The 16280-nt window shown below is 39.6% G+C and overlaps 1 protein-coding gene across 1 annotated transcript in view; it reads left to right on the top strand.

Moving 5' to 3' along the window:
* The window catches only part of GREB1L (GREB1 like retinoic acid receptor coactivator), a 144513-nt gene that overhangs the window by 64334 nt on the left and 63899 nt on the right, over nucleotides 1-16280 (top strand). Inside the window, exons 3-4 of the mRNA XM_084260386.1 lie at nucleotides 14861-15020; nucleotides 15236-15433. Coding sequence (XP_084116512.1) covers nucleotides 14864-15020; nucleotides 15236-15433 — 355 coding nt within the window. The 5' untranslated portion in view covers nucleotides 14861-14863. The remainder of the gene's footprint in view (nucleotides 1-14860; nucleotides 15021-15235; nucleotides 15434-16280) is intronic.

The following is a 16280-nucleotide window of genomic DNA, read 5'->3' as shown; positions in this document are numbered from 1 at the left end:
TCTTCAAAAATCTTGAAATCCAATTGATAGAATTAAACAGCCTTCACCAAAGAGGGCTATTTTTTGTGCTTCCATTTTTTTTCCCTATATAAACACAGTGAGGTCAACTTCGTTATTTAGTGACAGTTCTTTTGAAGCTGTAAGAGTTTGCCTTTGCTGTGTTACTTAAAGCACTGCAAATACCTAAGCAACTAGCATAATATATGTTTTATGCATTTGCAGGGTGGATGTTTGTTTGCTCTCTCAAAGGGTTTAAAACAAATGGGAAGAAGAATGCAGATCTTTGTAATGATTGGGATGGATTTGTGCTTCCAACTGAGATTCTCACACATCTTTTTTTTTTTCTTTTTCTCCTGACTTCTTAAAGGGGGAAGGTTTGTCCCAGTATACAATATTGAGCTCGCATAGTTTCTTGTTGCATTTAAATAGCCAGTGTACCCAGAAGGCTGAAGATCTATTCCTGCTTTATGACCTGTTGTATCCCTGGGGCAAGGGCAGCCCCGAGCAGAGCAAAGGGGTCACGGCCACAGCCCAGGTTCTGAGCAGTGTTCAGAGCAGGTTCCAGAAACCTGCCAGCAAGAACATTTTGCTTGGTAACATCAGGAACATGGTAGAAGTGTGGAAGAGCGGGGAACCTCTAGGATTTTGCTTTGCCAGGTGCTAGGGGGAAGCAACATTAACCTTTTTGATGGGGGGGAGGCAGATTCTGTGGCCCTGAAGTTAGGGCTAAACAATTGAGGAGGTCAAAGGACAGCTGAGTGCGGTCAATGAGACACCCTGGGGTGTATTTTGTTACTTAGTAAAAGGAGCAGCATCCTAAAACCCTAAAGGATTCTCTTGAAAATCTGTGTTGTGAAAAGGTTTTATGAGTCTGATGGCAAAAAGTGCTGATTTAGCTAAGGAATGCTTGCTTTTGTCTAAATGAAAGGCTAATCCTTACCAAATGTTGGCAGCTATTATAGTGCAGTCAATGCAGGGCTGAAAGGACAGTTAGAGTAGAAGTGTACTTTGGGATCCCAAATGTTTATCATTTTAATGGTTCTGTAACTGAAAAGATTTCTGAACTTTCACCTTTGATCCTAAAATTTATACCGTGAGCAAAATATTTGAAAAAGGAGAAACCTTCCCTTAGAAAATTAAAATACTTTGCTCCTTAGAGCGCTGCTCCTGCGCGGTTACTCTCTATCCCCGGGCAAATTCGCCTTAGAGTATCAGGGTACTGCCTAGTCTGAACTGGAACTTCTTTTAATATGCCACTTATTAATTGGTTGGGAAAAATATGGGGTTTTTTTCTGGTCCTGAGCAATTTTTGCTGTTGTTCATTAATTGGTTGGGAAAAATATGGGGTTTTTTCTGGTCCTGAGCAATTTTTGCTGTTGTTCTTTCAATGCTCACAAAAAAACCCCAACCAAAACCAAACCAACTCTCACCAAAAACTCCAAAAGAATATTTTTGAGTAATTAATTCCTATAATTTGTTTAGCATTATCTTTCCTTAAAGCGACAGCTTATTAACACCTAACATTTGTCATAGAAACAGATAAGAAATCAATGTCAGAGCCAAGACCTTGTAAATAACCCGAAAGGAAATGTAATAATGGCTGTCTTCACCAGAGAGGTGGTGGGGGAAGGACAGGGCATGTGGCAGAAAAGGTTCAGTGCTTTTTGTTTTCCTTTGGAAGGGGGGGGTTGCTGCGAGATACAACCCGGGGCCTCCGACTCTTTGGCCCTACTGTTTTACACAAACACTCATTGTCGAATTAGGAAGAAAAAGATACTCGGGAGCCAGCGGTGGTGGCATTTTTATAGTGACTAACTTGGTGTTTCATTGTGATCTTTAAAAGAAGAGTAAAAATTAATAAACAGCCTAATTTTCAAGGGGGAATAAGATTAAAAATTTGAAAAGTTTGTGTCTTTTTTTTTTTTTTAAAGGAACATGCTTGCAAAATAGAGCTCTCCAAAGAGCTTAATTTTTAAACTCTTTAGAAGTACTCTATAGAGATGCTTAGCATTGATTTATGTCAAGGTTAAGGCACCTTTAAACAAATAAAGTTGGGAATGGATAAACCTACTAAAATACAAATCGCCTATTAAACACAGAAGATGTTTGTATAGCATTCAGGTTGCTGCAAAACTGACACATGTCTTGAAACTCTCCTGATAACCCCTTCTAAACTCATCAGGAAATGATAGCATGTGTGTTTGAGGGGTACACAAGGGAGCGGCCAGATAGCAGGGAGATGGAAGGTCAGGCCTTAACTTTGACTTTCTAGGCTTCGGCTTCATGCTTTTGCAATAAGGCAGTAATGAATGAAGAAAGGATTAAGGTGATTTATTGATCAATGAGATTGGACTGGCTTTTGCTGTAGGAACTGGATGAGGTTCCTCTTTGAATCTGTTTTCAGCTTTATCTTGACAAACAATTAATATAACAATAAGTGTATCTCTATATGATATGAAAGGCTCTATAAATTAAACTGAACAATAAAACTGCTTAGAGAAATAGGTAATTGAACTATAATGGTTGATTTTGTAACCTTAAAATTTCATTATTCAGAGTATGTAAAAGGGAAGTATATGGCTTATTAAGATTTTTTATTTCCTCATCTACTGGAGAAAATAGTTTTGTTGCTATAAAGTGTTTATTTATCAGGTAGGGTTTTTTTCAATTCAATTCAAATTCTCACAATGAGAATTTCACACACAGTATCCTACTGTAGCAGCAGTCACAGCAAAGTATCACAAGCATTAGTTTCTTGAGCGTCAGTATTTACTGGGAGTTTTAATGTGCATGCCTTCAAGAATGCATAGAACCTGTGAATTTTCTGTGGTATTCACTCACTAAACCATAATAGCAGCTTTGGTAATCAGATTGCCTCAGCTAAGCATGTTTACCTCACAGGTAAATTAAGTCTACCCAGCAAACATCATTAAGACTTTTCCATTTGGGAGAAAAACAAGTAGAGAAGCACATCTGGTGTCTCCAACAAATAATGTACTTTATTACTATGTTTTCTTCTTCCAACATATAAAGATCCCATACACAGCTTGTCGCATTGGGCAACAAGTTGCATCATGGAACAAATACAGGCATTAAAAATAGATTATTTTCTTCTCCATTGTTAGTAGTACATAATTTTCAATTTTTGCATTTCTGCTTTAAGTAAAGATAAAGGTTTTTCTTTGCCAGACCTAAATGGCATTTTAAAAATACTATTTGTGAACATTTATCCTGCAAATACCTATTGGGATTCTGAAGTATCTATAGAAGGTAGCTTGAATGTCACAGCTCTTCTTTTTAGATATATTCCTGGATGTGATGTTAATGGTTTTTGTTCTGTCAATGGTCCTTTTGTTGTAAATTTCATCTGGGATGTTGCAGAAGTCCCAGTAGTGATGTGCATCTTTGATCTCAAACAGGGGTTGCCTCTGGTAATTTCAGAGATTCTGGATAGAGCTTTGTTTATTTTACAGAAGAATTTGTGGCATTCTGGGGAGGGGAGAAAGTAGAGGCAGCTCTGACACATGACAAACACATGTTGCACAAAAGGAAAAGGAAGGACTCCACAATGCCCTCTGCACCCTGAAGTTCATTTCCACTAAAATTCAATGCAAGAAACTTACTGGGTTTTTAAATAGAAATTCTATGAGCAATTTAGACACTGTTTCCCCACAGCAGAGAAGTTGCAAATAATGTATGAATGGTATTAAACTTGACATTACTTGTAGGCTTAGGCTGATTGATACGGTTTTGACCTACGCAGGGTTTCCTTGCCCAAGCACTGCATTGCTTTTAGCATAGGAATGGTGAGGGAAGCAGCTGGCTTGCTGGGGTGGTTTTGTCTCCGCATCACCGGCTAAACATGGCTGCAGAAGAATGATGATGTTAGATATGCCTCTCTATCTAGGGACCGCATGGGGACTTCAGATAAGAAGAGTTATTTGTGCCTTTCTGAAACATGTTCTGACTTCAGGTGAGCAGAAATGTGATCGTTTTGACCTATTTGAAAATGATGTTTTCGGAAGAACTGCACAGGAACGTGCTGTGAGGAGACATGATACAACCCCTCTGCAAGAGAAGAGAGGCTTGTGTCCAGCTTTGGTGGTTTCTTTTTAGGGATGATGGTTTCCAAGCCCTGTAAAAAACAAGGAGTGTTTTTCAGACTTGCTGCGTTTTCAGACAGGGCTGCATGAGGAAAACAGTTGATTTTTTGGAGGAGGTGAGGAACCAGCAGTCCACTTAACCTTCTATCCAAGTGTGTTATTGAAAGCAAGTTTTTTACTAAAGTCTTTCTTTATTACTCCTTGATTTAATTTTGCTTTTTAATTTAAAAGTATGTGTTAGAGATTTGTTTAATAATCTTCCTGAAGAGGGAAAGGAATAAAACTTGATGGTGTTTTTGGCAGCATTATGCGCTTTGCAGCTGAAGATGTTGGAAATGCCACGTGAGACTCTTGGGTGCTGGTTTGTACAGTGTCACAGACAATCTCTGTCTGCTGAGACCGTCTCTTTTTTGAGTTGGTAACCCTGCCATTGCTTTCACGTTGCATATCTGAAGAACTGCCACAGTCCATCTCCAACTCTGCCAGCTTCGGGGCGGGGGCAAAGGACTGCTTACAGCAAAAGAAAGGTTGAAGTTTACAAAGGCCTATTCCAGTGTTTCATTTTTAGTCTGCTACAGCTGTCACAAAGCAGAACATGCACCAGATGAGGTGCATACTGTGGAAAAATACCGAGTGAATGTTCCTGAAGAATTGTGTCATCTCTGTTTTGAAGGTTTTAAGAGCCAATGTAATCTGTGTTACCCTTATGCTTTCCGCTCGGGTATTTTTTACTGGTGTCAGTACGTGTTGGTAGAATTAAGAGTTTTCAGACTGAGGAACGTCTCTACAAGATGAACAGCAATTAGTTTATATTGCTCAGCAATAAACATTTCTTTGTCTCCCTTATTTAGTAGCACTTTCACATGAGAAAGCTTTTTTAAAAAGGAAGAAAAGAGCATGGGGAAAAACACTTTTCCCGCAGATGTAGATACCTAGGATGATTTTTATTAACAGTTTCCCTCTTTAATGTTTGTACCGTACAGTCTGGTGTTGAGATTATGTCAGGATGGATTACATTTTAGCTTCTATTTTCTGCATTTTAGTGGTGAATTTTTATGCCACTTTTCTATCAAATAGCATCATCTTGGTTACCAGTCTTGAAAACTGTCAAGTAGGGTGTATACGTTAAGTCCCTATATAAATGGTAGCGGGCATACAATAAATAAATAGCATAAGCTATGATGTTTAAAGCTTAGATTTTTGCAGCCTAGTGGCCTAAAGATTTGCAGGAATTTACGTGTGTGGCTCACTAAGCCGTAGTGCACAGCCCTACTCCATAGCCCTGTTGAAGACAGTAACACCCCAGCAGGCAGGTGAATTTGGACTTGCAGTACTGAGGTCTGAAGGCAGGTCATGAGGAGTGGTGTAGGTGGGATGTACAGGGAAAAAAGCAGGAAGAATTACAAATGGGTTTGAGCAAACTTTGACAGTTGGAATTTATATTAATATCATTAGCTTCATATGGTGGCCTTTGTTAGTCCAGTTGTGTTGAAGAGTTGATAAGCCATTTAAAGGATGCTTGGTATTGTAGGTGAAGTGCTCACCTTCTACATAACCAGCCCACATACGCTTCCTCGATCAGCATCGTTTTGGTTTTCACAAGCAGTGCAAGTCGAGATGCCATTATTAATGCTCCTTTTTATGTCATTATATGGATCTTTTGAAACTATAGTAACTTTCACTTTCTCAGGATAGAAGCAACTCCCCAGAGAGGAAAAAATACATAATTCATGAAAGAAAGCAATTAGTGATAGTTATCAGCATTAAAATTGTTGACAAATACAGATTTGTGTTTTCTATTTAGAAAGATGCAATAAGACTGTCAGCTGAGCTTCCCAGCCATGGATATGAAAGAAGTCCACATACAATTTTTTTTTAAAATAGTGCAATATTAACACAGTGTTCCATTGAAACAAGTATTATATATCTATTAAAAACACAGCTTTAAATTAACTGATGCATCTGAGAATAAACAGTTTACATTATATATTATTGTAAACTACATAAATTTTGTCTCTAATGGTTCTGAATAGTTTGTTTTTCTTAGTAATTACTACATACAGTAGTTAGCTAATAACTTACAGTAAGAACTGTGTATTACTAGCAGAATATGTGTTGTTAGTGAATGACTGTACACTTACATACGTGAAAAGTATATAAAAACCCAGTTTCAGTAAAAAGTTGTAAGGTTTGGGAACAGGTACCAATTTTGGCTACATGATTTGGGGAACAAATTTGGGCTTGGAAAAACAAATCAGTAAGGAGCAAAATGCTGAATGTGGTTAGAGCTATTTAAATAGTTATTACATTAATTACTCAGATACCACATTAGTTTTATCTGCTATGTGATTATAGCAGTGGTGGCTGAAAGGATTCAAACATGTAACTTGCCTGACTCTGCTAACATGCTAAGTTGTTAAGGAGAATAAATTATAATTCATGTCTACAACTAATTGCAAAATCAAAATTAAACAGCAAAAATACACTTCAATCCTAGAGCTGGGATTAAGCAGCATTACTGATTTGGCTGCATTGCACCGGCATTAATAATGTGGTTAATTGTCCTATTGATTTAGAGCAGAGAACGTAAATAGGAAAAGCTATGTATGAGCACGTTTGTTTTAAAGAAACAGGCCAAGATATTCAAAAGTGCTCCTCAATGATTTGTGCTGCCTCTGCAATGAGTGTGTGAGCATATACTCCTTTTAAAATAACAAGTTTTTTAACATTACCAAAATATCAAAATGAAAAGCTAGGTTTGTAGGGTGATAACCTTTGTTGCTTGGTTTTATTTACTTGAAGGTTTTTCTGTTGAAAATGTCCCTCTTCTGCTGAGGGTGCATAGTTGTGTTCTATTCCCTAAGCACATTTGGAAAGATCTCGGTAGCATAAAAGGATTTGCTCTATCTTCTACAAATTAATTCTAAAAACCCTAGAAAACCTTTGGAGTAACTTCTCTGCTTGTTGCATAGCATCATTTAAAAGAGCTCTAAAAGTCTTGCAGCCAGAGTAGGCTAAATCAACACAACTCCTGAAAGCTTCTATATCATGAAACATATAGGCCTATCCATGTTCGTGCTCCACTATATAACCTTCTCATTCCTGGCTATATACTACTGAGCATTTATTTTTGTATTACTGGGGACTGATTTTGTATTCTCTTTTCTACTCTTTTATAGTCTTTATGCTTAAATTTGGTTTCATCTGACTTCCTGTCGTTGTCTACAACCCTGTATCATCAGCCTTTCCATGCAACACCAGGGGATGCAATGGGAGATAACTGAAAAGGATATGTATGTTTTTAATAGTACAAACACAAAATATGGGTTTTTTTGTGGCTTCTAATTAAGTTCCTTTTTCCACAGTAGGGAGACAGAGGAGGAATAATTAGAGAAATGGTGTTATCGGTAAAAGCCTGGGGTGGGTGGTTTGTGTGAACAGCTGTGCGGGGGGTAGATGAGAAGTGTAGAAGAGACAGTAGATGAGACAGTAGAAGTGTATGGGTGCACACAATGGGTGACAGAACATACAGTGCCTACTTGCATATGAGAGTTTGTTTGCACAGGACAGTTTTTGCCCATGGAAACAAGCTCTGCATTTACAACATGCGTCAAACAACGCTCCTTGATTCCAAGTGCTCCACCAAATGGTATCTGTCAGTTTTGCTCCATGGTCCAGCCTCTGTACCGCAGGTTTTCCTGTATTCTTCCATATTCAGGAAGGCATATACTGCTTTAAATGTTTCTAGCACAGTGTCATTTATTCACATGAACTAATCCTCCATAATTTTTGCTATTGTGTAGTCACTGTGGGTGAGTTCACAGACATTAGTGAGATCAGATGTTTGTTGCATCTTTTTACTGAGGAAGTGGCATCAAAAGAAGTTTGGTGCATGCTTAATCCCTAAATCATTCCAGTCCTAGCTGGAGGAATGTGTTGAGCATCCCCAGTGCACTGACTCCACCAGTTTTATTCTCACTGTGTCGTAAGATTTTTGCCTACCTGAAATGTGACATTTCTTCTCTGAGTGGGAGCCATAACCTGGAGAAAAGTAAAGCTGATGCAAGGTTGTCACAAAGCTTCACCCAGAGAAATCTTACAGAATTACTTCCAGCTCCAGTTTGGGGATAAGAACTGACTGTTGTTCAATTTACATAGTTCAACTCTTAACTGCACAGGCTTAATTCTAAAATAGGGTTTCAAAATTTCGCACTATGAGAAGATTGCATCCAAAGGTTCTGGGAGAGTTTTATCAGAACATTTGAAAGATGAAGGAAAATGTGGGGTGTTAGGCAATAAACACATGGCCTTGAACTAGTAACCTAAAAGTACTGAACTACCATTTTGGGAAACTTGACTTGAGCTTAACATGCAGTGACTTCTCTAGCACTGCACCTCGCAGTATATTCTATTTCTGATTGCAGTTGTAAACTCCTCATTATGATACAGCTCAGCAAATAGTGCTGTTCCAGAGAACTACAGAGACGGTTAAGATTTGAAGTAAAGCAGGAGATTGAGTTTCAGTTTCTATTTCTTTGTGGTTTTTCCTTTTTCAGCCTCAGTGTTACATCACACTGGTTTATACTATGAAGGTGAAAACTCTCAAATCACTGAATTTTTAAAAACACAACTCAGGATTATTTTTTTCAGTATTTGGGGGTGATTTGAGGTTGACAGCTTCATGCAAGTTAAGTTCAGCTTACTAATACCGTCCTGAATTCAGGTGTGAGCTTTACTTTTAGTATGTTTATTATTTTGTGGACTCTGCCTGATGAATGTGAGGATAGTTTTGGGGTGGAAGGGATGGGAGCAGTAAGGGCATAGCAGCCTCTATATTAGCACTACTTGTGATTTGCTTTCTGTTTCACGTTGTAGGGGAACAGCTGCCCTGTTCCACCATCCTGTGTGTACCTCTGTTGTATATCCATTTGTTTCTCTCTGTCCAAGGAATTGTCTAAACCCAAGGAAATCTGATGTAACGTTCCAAGTACAGTTACTATTAATTGAGTAGTAAGAAATGTACCTTGTTAGGAAAAAATAGGCAGTCTTGATCTTTCCCATTCCTCTGATGCAGTAGTGGCAACATCAGACTGAAAGAGTGGATTCTAAATGGTACTGGAAGCTATATCAGTATTTTCTTCAAAATAAAATGAAAATGAAACTCCACTGTAAACAGTCAATACAAACTGATAATTCCTTTTTTCCTGAAAGACTTTGTGAACCTACCACCTGCTCCATAAGATTGTAAACTCTTTTTGCAGTTGAGTTGGAATATCTCTAACCAAGACAAAAGCAGAGTGAGAATCTCAGGACCCTGAAAGGGCTGTGGGAAAGAAAAGGGATCTTACAAAGCTTATGAGATAAGAGAGCTGCTAATGAGACTGTACTCCACCTTGCCCTCTTGTACTGGCTCACACATGTCTTTCCCCACTGAATGCCACAGTTAACACTGGATATGTACTTTTTTGACTTGGAAGTCTGCGCTTTTATTTAGCAGATATATTTGTTATTGTCATTATTAACTGTCATTCTTTCTGCTGTGTGCATGCTCATGATTACATCCTAATGGTGCTCTAGTGGGAAAAAAATACTGTTGACAGAGCATCAATAAGAATGACGTAAGTAACAGAAAATGCTAGCTGTACCTGAAACAACCAGTTCCCAAACTCTTCTACAGCATAAATACATGCCTGGTCTCTCTTTGCCTGAGATAACCCTTTGAGATACAGAAGCTGTGCTGGGCCTGGCAGTGCCTTTGTGAAGGAACTTGCTTTCTTTTCCTTTGAAGAGAAACTTTCCTGTGGGGTTAGGCCAGATCAGAAGCCAGATTATGTGTTTTGGAGAACACAATTACATCATTAGGTTAAACACAAAGTAAGGACTTGATAGAGCCGACTTAATGGAGGGTGTTTGCATCAGATTCATCATTCGCTATCAGGTAATTGTGAAATTGCTTTAAGCCATAACAACAACACTCACCCCCTCCCTCATCCTCCAGTTCAGTTCCTCTCCTTTAAAGTCTCTGGGGTCATGACCCACCTGGAGGCCAAATATGTGGTATCTGGTGTACTGAATGATCTGTAAAAATATACTATCAGTGCCTTCAACTCAACCTGGAGTTCTAGCTCCCAAGAGCTATTGGGTAACAATCTACTTTCCAGAGGCTAAGTTGTTTGGGGGTTTTTTTTGGTAATGTGAAGGAGCATAGTCACCTATGTTTCTAACTAAAACTGGGTAGCATTTACTGTACTTAAACACTGCAAGTCTGCTGGACCTGGGCTCTGGTGGTTCTCAAACATCCAGCGTCATGTTTCTGCACAGATCTTTAGAAACCTGGATGGCTGCATAGGACAAGACTATGTGCTTGAATTGACACGGCTTTCTTGTAAATTCAGCTTCTGAGCTTGAAAGAGTGATCAGATTTTTTTTCCTTATTCTTTCACTGCACAGTTAAGTGATGCTAAAATCAGTTCTCTTTTATTGGGTTTTTTTTTTTTACTCCCATTTCTGTCTGCTGTGATGGAAGCTCAGTAATTGTAGTTTTACTTTTTGTAGTGAATGCCCATATTTACTTTTTTTATTAAACCCTGTAACATTAATACTCCTTCAGTTGTGCCAGGTTATTGGAACTATGATTGCCTTGTTCATGTGTTTTTGCAAGGAGCCAGGCAGATGCAAGGGCTGTCTTCCAGCTCTGTTGTGAGGCAGCTCTCAAACTTCAGCAAATCTCACAGTTAATCCTCCAGCTCAGTGATGGGCTACTGCAAAGATGACTTGAAGAAGCCTTGGGAAATCTGCTTTGAAGAAGCACAGCAGCAGTGGAGACATATTGGGTAGTAATTGTGATGCCTTGGTGTCTGGATCTTGGCAGAGAAAGAGTGACAGAGCCTGGAGGTGCAAGTGGTCTGAATGTTAGGAAATTCCCCTCTTTATTTCATGTTTTGCTGCAGAGTTCATTTTGAAATGACTCAATTTTAATTGTCCTCTAGTTTCTCTATAGTGAGTTTTAAGGACATGAAATAAAAATTTTCTGAGTGGTAAAGTTGGTGAAGTAAAGAGGGAAAGCCTGGAGAGTGGCTGTTGTCAAACTAAACCTTTCTTGGTTTGACGGGGAGGAGAACGTATAGCAGCAAATTTTACTACACATATATACTCTGCATAGTGCCATTTTAACATCCTGCAGAGTCCAATTCAAAGCAGAGCTCAAAAGGTTGCTCAGAAAAGTAGGGTAAGTTACACTGGTATCCTGTGATGTGGGTAAAAGGGAAGGGTGAGGGTTGGAAAACTGTATGACGGATGTGCAGATTGTGCATCACTAGGAATCTAACCAGCTGTGTGCTGAGCTAGCCACGATCAGTGTGTGTGTAGATATAGAAGTATTTACTCCTGAATCAAACCTCCTGCCCATTAGAAACCTCTCAGTGCACCCAAGTAGGCTCTGGCGTAGTTCGGTGCAGTATGGCTGGGTGTAGGACAGTTGGGTGTGTGGGTGAGCACTGATGTATTGGTGTTGACAGGAGAAAAACAGGTCTGTGAGATCAGTGAGAGGAACTCCTTAGCAAAGTCTAGCTCCATTTTCTCTCAGGCTCTGTGTCAGATAGTCTCAACTGTGCTCAACCTGGGACCGTCTTTCCCATGTCCCCCTTGAGCTCACTGGCAGATGAGCAGGATTTTAGGGAAAACATGCCTTAATTTCACTCTAGAAAGCAACTTGTGTGTGTATGTGTTTTACTTTTAATAAATAGCCTCTTACAGGAATGTAGGATAGACATACTATTTGGGTAAGGTTTGGGTTTTTTTAACAACAAGCATTAATTTAGTTACATTAAACTACTGGTTATGGTTGCATTTAAATGCAGCTTTGTCAGAAACATGTCTTAATAAAGGAATTCCCCCTCCTCCCCCCTTTTTTCCCCATCCCTTTGGCTTCCACCGATTTCTTTTTCCTGCAGCCTCCTGGCTACCTCCTGACCCCCTCCACCCCCGAGCACATTTCCATCACCTCACGCTCCTGCTGCCTCCTCTCACCGTGAGCTGCCTCCCATTTGCACTGGGAGGAGGAAAACAAAGTGCTTCCTAATTTGCACCAGGCGTTTAGGGGCAGAATCAAAAAGGAGAAAGAGAATTGGCGCCCCTGGCTTTTGGGCAGCCTGGTTCAGGAGGGCAAAAGCCAAACCAGCCCGCAGCTCGCTGTCAAGAGGGTCCTGCCAGCTCCTCTCCCCTGCAGAGGCAAAACCTCCGGCTCTTCCCGCCTCTGCTCTCTCTCCCTCCCCGCCTCACCAGCTCCCTTGAACTCCAAATGAGGCCCAGCTGCCCTAATGGCCTCGGGCGGTGTTAGGAAATCAGCTGCCCGGCGCTGGCTCTCTGGCGCTGGTCTCCGGGGTGCCCAGCTCTCCCTGCCAGAGCCCAGCAGAACCCCCGGCCCCTCAGCCCGCCCCCGGTACCCCCATCCGCCCTGTTTTGCAGCAAGGCGTATCTGACAGGCCTGCCTCCTGCCCCTCTTCCCTGTGGCAGTGCTCACAGAAATTGGGGTTCCTAGGCTCTCCTGTACTTCGTGTTTCCAGCTGCACATCTCTCAAAGCGCTAAAAATATCCTCCAGTAATACCAACCTGCTCAGTTATACCAACAATTACAAGTCTCTTAGTATGGATTCTAGCAAAATTAGAAGACTTTTCTACGTTTCAAGCAAATGAAGTAAGCTTGGCTCGCCAGTATTTTTTGCTGTGTGCATACTATGTATTCCTAAGAGTTTCCCCTCAAAATTAAGATAATTGGCATAGATTGTATACAACATAAAGATTGTAGAAAGCATGAAGGATGAGCAGACTTGGGGCAGATGATGTGCTGCGGGAATCACAAATTTTCTGGTTCTTGAAGTTTGATTCCTCTTTATTACAATATTTTTACTGAAGTCTTACTGTTTGGACACATTCCTGAAATCCTACCTCAAGCACGTCACACCTGACATAAGTTTCACAGCACAGAAATGAAATTTTATGCCATGCAATTTAATGATGTAATAGTTTGTCATGTGATTCCACCAACACTTATCATCACTGGTCTCAGTAAAATGAAGATTTGAGTTACTTAGCTATTTTTCATCAATTCTTTGTTCAAAGGTGCCTGACAGGATTTAGTGTCTTGGAGCCTTAATCATGCCTCAGGATAACTTTTTCCCTAACGTGCTTTGTGGTTGTGCATTCAGACATGCTCTGTGCCATTCCACATCTACAGAACAAAAATGAAAATATATTTTTTTTAAATAGATTATTACTGAAATACCTAAATGTGTTTAGTTTCTGGTTGGGGTGGGGAAATGCTGTTGCCTCGAAATTTATTACAAGTAGGCCTAAGTCAGAGGTGTGGAATTCTTTGCCCAAAGTTGTATACAGTCTCTAACTGAACAGGGAACTGAGCCTTGTGTAGTTGGATAAGCTTCATGCCTACGTCTTCCAGTAGTATAGTAGTATTTAGCTTTTAGATACTTGTCTATACCAGCAGATCTCAAAAGCTGCTATAAGTGGCTATCATTGTTACTGCTCTTTTACAGGTGGCCCTGAGGACCTTGAGCAACCCAGTGATAAATCAGGAGTGGAATTGTAGGTTTTCTAAATGCCAACTTATCTTCTTGGCCAAGGTCTCTTCCTGGTCATAGGGCTAGGTGACATCTAGTGAAGGGAAGTACAAAGATAACGTTATAAGGTTTGATCTACTGATTTAACTGGGGAAAAGGTATCTCTGTTGAAATAAAATTCTCTGAAAATGCAGTCTTGTATTCAGAACATTAGAAAACGTTAGATTGCTTTTTTTTTTTTGCTCAGGTCATTGTAAAACCTCCATGGCCATCCTGCTATTAAATGTTTATATTTGAGAGCTTATATCCTAATGTGGGGTCACAAATATAACAGGCTGTGGGCTATATAATGTCAGAACAGGGAGAAGGAATGGTCTGTTTCTGCTTGAATGTTTAATGAAATTGATAAATCCATCATTGTTACAAACATGGGTGTTAATTGTCAAAATAGATATTTAAATTACTGTTGTCACTAGACTGGTGTAAACCATAGTTTAAGATAAAATGTTTAACGAGATTTGCTCTGTATGGTTTGGATGTTATTTATATCTCTCATTTTTTATGTATATCTTCTGTTGTAAGAGTATGATTAGGCAATGTGAATTACATGTATCACACTATATTTAAAACATACTGAAAAGGTAAGAGGACTCACCTTCCACGTAATCTAGTTAATTGGAACTTTTGCTCTTGCTAGTATTATTGGATGTCTATGTATATTACTTCTTTGTAAATGATGGCATATTGACAAGTAAAATTCTGTTAACAGACAACTAATGGTGAAACTAAACTTGACAGTTTTAATTTTCTGTGTTACATACCCTTCTGTAGTCTACTCTGAAAATCCTAAAGTACGCAGGGATAATGATTTTATCTACCCTTCATTAAATTCTACCCCTGGCAGGTTCTTGAGGCTGTTGAGGGGCCGTGTATGCAGGAGACACAAAGCAGTGTCTTGGAAATGTGCTAAAAGCCATTATTGAAACAAGAGGACACAGTCTACCAGATTGAGAAATGTGAACATGTCGTACTAGTTAGAGGTGTTATTTTCGTAGCATACTTTCTTACTAACTTTATATCACTGACATGGTGGACGTTAATAAGACCTCACTCATCCTCTGTAATTGGTCTGCATATGCATTTTCCCACCCTCTTATCAGGTGTTTCCTTTGTGTTTTTTAGATCATGGGGAATTCATATGCAGGGCAACTAAAATCTGCCCGCTTTGAAGAAGCTCTTCATAACTCTATAGAAGCTTCTCTGAGATGTAGCAGTGTTGTCCCACGGCCGATCTTCTCACAGCTGTACCTGGATCCTGACCAGCCTCCTTTCTTGCCGGAAGGTAACCATGAAAGTATGGCACATTTCAATTTTCTGTATGAGAAAAGGGTGGGATATGTTTAATTTAAAAAAAAAAAAGTCACACAGTTCATTGTGTGACACAAAATCTGAATCTTGAGCCTCTTTATGGAAAAAGATTGGTGTGCTGGATATTTTAAAAGCTGCTAAATGCAAGTACTGATGAAATGTCTATTCTGTGTTTTTATTCTTGCTCAGATGTGAAGCCAAAGGTAGAAGAGTTGGATAAAGAGTTAGTACATCGCTATTCACAAAATGGAAATGTGGATTTTTCTACCAATCAAACTGTTAATGAAATGGAAGATGAAGAGGAGGATGAAGACATGTCAGATTCAAGTAGTCCACCAATCCCATATTCACAAAAACCTGCCCCAGAAGGGTCTTGCACTACTGATGGTTGGTTTCCATTATTTTACATGGGTGATTCTTGCAACTAATTCTCAGTATAATGCATAGTCTCTACAGCTAGAAACTCTGGAGCTAGAAGTCGGGAAATAAAGTTAATATAGCCAAAACCTTAAATCTGAGGGAATAAGAGGACTTGTTTCAGGACATAAAATGTAATGTACCATTTGAAAGCAGGGTCTATAACTCACTGTGGCACTTTATTACTTTCTGAAAGCCCCTTGTTTTCTTTGGTCATCATTGGTTTACTGTCCTCAAAGAAGTTGCATAAGTCAATATCAGTATGTCTGGTTCTTGATCTATCCCTAAATTATAGGCAGAAGCACTGGCAAAGCTGGACTTTATTGCTTCCACGGGCAGAAGGAAGAGTTTGGAGAGAGAGAATGGAGCAGAGACTTGGTGTTCCTTCTGCTACCAAGGGGACAAAAGGGAAGACAGTGGAAGCTTCTCTGTTTTGTCTTTGCCATCTGCCTGCGGGCCATTGCTAGTTTACCCTGAGCTGTCCCGATGCTGTTCTAGATAAGCAGAGTTGTTAACAGTACTATTTTTGTTTGGTTTTAAATGTGTTAAAGAAAGGGTCAGATCATTATGACTGTACCTATTGGGCCAAGTAAACTGGATCTAGTTGATTCACCTTATGTCATAAGTGTGTTATTCTGAATTTTTAACTTCCTAAAAGACGGAAGATCTATTCGTACTAGATACACTTCTCTTCAAAACAGCTCCCACCCCCCTCAAACCCTTGGAAGCAAACAGGTCCAAAATCCATTCTTGAGATTTTTTAAAGTATGTTCCTGAATTACAGGTTTCCTTGTGCAGAGGTCATAAAAAGTTGTCA

Source organism: Gallinula chloropus (assembly GCF_964237585.1).
Source record: "Gallinula chloropus genome assembly, chromosome: 2".
Lineage (NCBI taxonomy): Eukaryota > Metazoa > Chordata > Aves > Gruiformes > Rallidae > Gallinula > Gallinula chloropus.
Note: the sequence above shows the minus strand (reverse complement) of the source record. Positions and strands in the feature narration are given on the sequence as shown.